The sequence below is a fragment of the Castor canadensis genome, chromosome 5, assembly GCF_047511655.1.
Source record: "Castor canadensis chromosome 5, mCasCan1.hap1v2, whole genome shotgun sequence".
NCBI classification, from domain to species: Eukaryota; Metazoa; Chordata; class Mammalia; order Rodentia; family Castoridae; genus Castor; species Castor canadensis.
In genome coordinates this window covers 13,771,185-13,776,320 of record NC_133390.1, presented here as the reverse complement: position 1 = coordinate 13,776,320, position 5,136 = coordinate 13,771,185, and the positions used below count along the sequence as shown (strand labels likewise).

The window sequence follows — 5,136 nt, the reverse complement described above, 5'->3', positions numbered from 1 at the left end:
TGGTTATACATATAAGAGATCATAACTTACATATTTTAATAAGTCTTGATTTTTTTATTTTGTAATATGCCTTTTAGCTTACTAATTCATATTTGCCTATGATACTCTGATTACTTGTAAAATATTTACTGGTGTACCTATATCACAGTTTATTTCTTTCACATTCTCCCATTGACAAACCTTCTCACTTTTAAAATGATGCGCTGGACTTTTCCATCATTTTCATTATTTAGTGTCCAGTGAGTGCTAATGTAAATAAGGGATATTACATTTTTCTGGCATAAAGAAGAACCTCTCAAGGCTGGGGTTGTGGCTCAAGTGGTAGAGTACTTGCTTAGCAAATATGAATTCAAAGCCCAAAATGATCAAATTCTTTTAAAAAAAGAAGAAATATTCAGCAAACATATTCTCTGAAAATTGAATCAGATGCATGACACATAGGAGTAAGTTACTTGATGGGCCTCAGGCATGTTCAAACAGAAGCTGTGTTTTAGGATTTCTTCTGACGCTTTCCCATACACAAGAGGTATCTACTGGCTGATTAATAAAATGCTAGGCCCATTTGTATGCACTGAAACTTTTGTACTCTACCACTTGAGCCACACCTTCAGCCTTTTTAATTTATATTTTGTTTTTGAGAAAGGGGCTTAGTAACTTTGCTGGGGCTGACCTCAAACTTGCAATCCTCATGCATCTGCCTCCAGAGTACCTGGGATTATAAGCATGAGCTACCATGCCTAATTTGTTTTGTAAGTTTTAGCTTTAGACATTGACTTCTCTTTTGAGGTTCTGGAGATCAAACTCAGGGCCTTGTGCATGTTAGGTTGAGCAAGACAATTGTTCTACTACTAGCTACACCCATTGCTCCAAAATATTGGTTATTGATAATGGCAATCCTTCCCCACCATTCCATTCATCTTCAGAAAAGATGTTATTTGCCTTTAAACATAATTTGCTTTTTATTTCCAAAAACACCTAGGATATCTATCATGTTGATCTTCATACCCTGATAGATGGTGGTATTCCCATTTTATTGGGTGAGGACTTTATCAGAATTAGATTTCTTCTCAAGGGATTCAATTAAATCTATTCAACTTTCCAAATCTTATCTATGATCAAGTCACTAATATACATATTATGTATGGTAATATACATAATAAAAGTATATTAACATGTACTTTTTGTTAAATTTATTTATCTTATAAATATTTTTCAAAATTTCCCAAATAACATTCTAAGAAAAATACATTTAATGTGTTTAAAAAGAGAATAAACCAAAGCAAATCAAAGTCCTAGACTTTATATTATTCCTTCTTCTTCTTCTTTGTCTTTTGGTGGCAGTGGAGTTTGAACTCAGAGCCTAATGCTTGCTAGGCAGATGTTGTAACACTTGAATCACACCCCCAGGCCTTTTTGCTTTAGTTATTTTGTAGATATGGTCTCATGTTTTTCTCCCAGACTGGTCACTGACCTTAATCCAAGTATCCATGACCTGGTACGTAGCTGGACTCACAGATGTTAACATGCCTGGCTTATTGGTTGAGATGGTGTCTTGCTTGCTAAGTTTTTCCCTGCATTGGCCTTGAATCTGGTCCTCCTGATTTCTATCCTGAGTAGCCGGGCTTATAGATGTGAGCCACCACTCTCAGTCCTTCTTCTTGATATTTTTAATTTAAATGATAAACCAAGTAGTAATAAGCTAGCATTTTGATAATGCTATGCATATTTATAAGAACATAAGTAAAACTTCAATGACTATGAAATAAAACATGAGGGAAGCCATTATTTCCAGATAGAAATTTTTTATTAATCAAGAGGCAGAACTTTTTCCAGAATCAGAATGCAATAATTCAGCATAGTAGGAATATAGAAGGCTCCTGAACATAGGCTAACACTGATCATAAAGACTACATATTTTGTTATCCCTTTGACAAATAATTTTTGTGCTGCAGTTACTTCTGAGGCTTTCTCTTCTGCAATGAGACAAAAGTCAAATGGCTGTCAATCCTGTGTTCTATGGCTTGCTTGGAAGAAATGAAGTCTTCTGCTTCTGAGCTCTAGTTCACCATTGCTATTTACTCATCCTTATAATACGTCAAAAGGGAAAGAAAAAATAGTTCAACAAGATTCTAGTTAGGCAGTTGACCAAAAGTATTGATCAACTGCAAAATCATTTGAAAGAACTTGCAAGTTGAAATTAGCCATTAAATCAAGAAGTCCCACTTTATCAAGAAGAAGTAGGTGACAATCACACTGGCAAGCAAGAAAGCTGCTGATGGTTGCACTTCATGTGGAGTTTCTTCAGTGAGTCCATCATTGTCAATCTTATGGATAATACTAACTTCAGAATCATCTTTTAACAAAAAGAATATTAACAGAGCAACAGAAAAAAAAAAAATCAAGCCGGAAGTAGTAGCAATGGTTAAATAAACCCTGGAGCTATATTTGAGGTAAACCTATTTCTTAAGAAGCATAAAGCAATTCAGCAGAATACTGGAGATTTTTACAACTTGGTAGAATCTGCCTCATTGAGCAATTTTTAGCTGTTGAAAATGCTATAAGTCGATCAGTAACAATTCAGAGGCCTGATACCACTGCATAAGTACCTCAAAGGTGGAAAGGTACTATGTATATAATTCAGAGACCGAAAGTTTCTAGATAAATAGCTCACTGGTCGGCAGCCTATAGGCCTGTAATTTGGATACCAGCAGTTTCTCATTAAATAACTTTGAGGTTGGAAGCTGCTGGCAATATAGCATGATGGTGAGAAGCCATTGTTGATGTAGCCAAGATTTTGGTAGCTTCTATACCCAAAACCACCAAGTCTGCATTGAGTGTGGGGCTGGAGATTCTTGGATAAGGAGTTAAGCTGACCAAAGCAATTGGAACCATTGCAAAGGGTCTGGCAAGCTTTGGATGCACGTCGAGGGGGAGTGTAGCAATTGGTTACGTACCCCTTGGTCAGAGTGCTTGGACTGCAGCTGGGGCTGAGTCCGATGTTAGTCGTTTCACCAGCTTGGTCTGCAGATGCGGTGTTGCAAGGTACACAGGAGTTCCGGGTGTCACAACGTGTGGTACAGGTCTTTGGCTCACAGCTGGGAGATTCGCAGCTTGGTGTTTCACAGTAGGATTCTTGGCAGTGGTCTAGAAGCCAGAGATTGCCTTGGTAGCTACTGGGTAAATAGTTTTCAAAGGTAGTGTTTACATCATTGGAGCAAAGTGCAACAGGAGGAGTCACTGGGATGTAACAGGAAGTTCTGTAGGATGCAGCACTGCAAAGCTCAGGATAGCCCAGAAGAGACATGGAGACTGAGTGCATGCCGAGTAGTAGCTGTACAAGTATGGTGCGACTGTGGCTGGAGGACTCTTTATATCTTCCCTGGAAATTGCCAGGAATCTCTCCAGACTCTTCCTTCTCTCTTCCTGGGACAATAACAGCAACATCTCATCAGCGTGTTGTTTAGCCACTGCTGCTGACATGTTTATGTTCATATAAAAATAAGTTTGCTTTAACTCTTCAAAGTATCCATAAACACCACTTTGACCATCACCCATCAATCCCTGTCTGTAGAACATAGCTTTGGTGAATAGTGATTTTAATGTTAATAGGCAAACTCTCATCTGTCAATTAGCGGTTAACTAGAGTTCATATATCTATGGGCTTCTGATACATGGTTATTAAAATGTTAACAAGGATCCAATAAAGCAAGGACCTGTATTTTTCCACCCTTTGACACTGAATAATACTTCAGGACTTAATTCTACGTTCTGAAATAAGCCTGATGGTTTGGCTGCCTCAGTATTGTTGCTCAAAAGACAAGGTAAGGCATTGATGCATTGAGAGAAAGAATCAGTTTTCACAAATAAGTGCTATACTTTTATGTGGGCCAGGTTGTAGAAGGTTGACAACTTCACATCTGATGTGTTTGGAGAATTCCACGTGTTAGAGTCACAGCCATCCCAGTTGCATCTTGTGACCTATACCAGGCTAAAAATGAACTTGTCTCACTGGGTCAGTGGTTACTAAGCAACCAAGGGTTCTATGAAATCCTTCTCTTAAAAAGTTTCTACGCTATATAATATTAAAGAAATCCAGTTAGTCGATATTGTACCTTTTTAATTGACTTAAGATTATAAAACACATACTCCATAGTCCCAGCCCAAATGCTGTCAGATGTACAGCATTGCTCCCCAAATAAGTTTTAGTTATTCTTTATTTGCTTTCTTTTGCACATAGATTTTATTTTATTCCTGTGTTGAAGTTATTTTTGATCTCTACTAACAAAAGAAAATGACTATTCTTTAAAGTTTTATTTGAATACCCTGTATAGTTCTTTCAGACACTGTACATACTAAATAGCAATTCTCACTCTTTAGGGTGAGGCTAAAGGAAATTTTTTAAAAAGATTTTAATATAAACTGAAGAACTGACATTTTGTTCTTGAAAATATAAACTATAATTTATACTTATAGCCTTTATTGAATTAGAGTCAGCCATGCATTTATTAACAGTGATGAGTTCAGACAGAGGACATACTGACTTCTTCAGGTAGGATAAGCTATCAGTGTAGTTCTAAAAAGGCATTGTCCTCAAGAAAACAATCAGCTTTCTCTTGCTGTTCTCTACTTTTTAGCTAGATTTTTAAATGCAGGCCAAGGTAGACCTGCAGATATTCTCTATTACCTGAGTTTTCTCCATGTTTATTCTGTAAGGTGACAATTAACAGTCTTTATTAAGAACATTTTGCTGCCTTCTGGAATTTCTCCCAGGTGAAAAAGGTTGAGATTAAGAAGTTATATTTTCAGCAAATTGTTTGGGTATAGAGAGCCCTGGGATTTGGGGCAAAAAATTTCAGCTCTGAGCTAGGCAAAATAGGAGACCATGGATACATATATACAGTTGATGGCCAACTTCCCAGAAAATTACGATGTGCTAAGTGATATATAGGAAAGTCCAGATGTTGATAGGGCAGCTTTATTCTTCCACCTCTCTCTCTCTCTCTCTCTCTCTCTCTCTCTCTCTCTCTCTCTCTCTCTCTCTCTCTCTTTTACCATTATTACTTTTAGTCTTTCATTTTAGGCTTCTTTGTAGCCAACTCAAGGAAAGTAATAGCAACAGCAGAACAAGTAGGTTGG

The 5,136-nt window shown here is 37.2% G+C and overlaps 1 protein-coding gene across 1 annotated transcript; it reads right to left on the bottom strand.

Annotated features, from left to right (window-relative positions):
- Nucleotides 1-1,760: 1,760 nt before the first annotated feature.
- On the bottom strand, nucleotides 1,761-3,360 carry Krtap24-1 (keratin associated protein 24-1). The gene has a single exon (XM_020152714.2). It carries the CDS (start codon nucleotides 3,317-3,319, stop codon nucleotides 2,567-2,569), a length of 753 nt encoding a protein of 250 aa, XP_020008303.2. The 5' UTR covers nucleotides 3,320-3,360; the 3' UTR covers nucleotides 1,761-2,566.
- Between the last annotated feature and the right edge of the window lie 1,776 nt (nucleotides 3,361-5,136).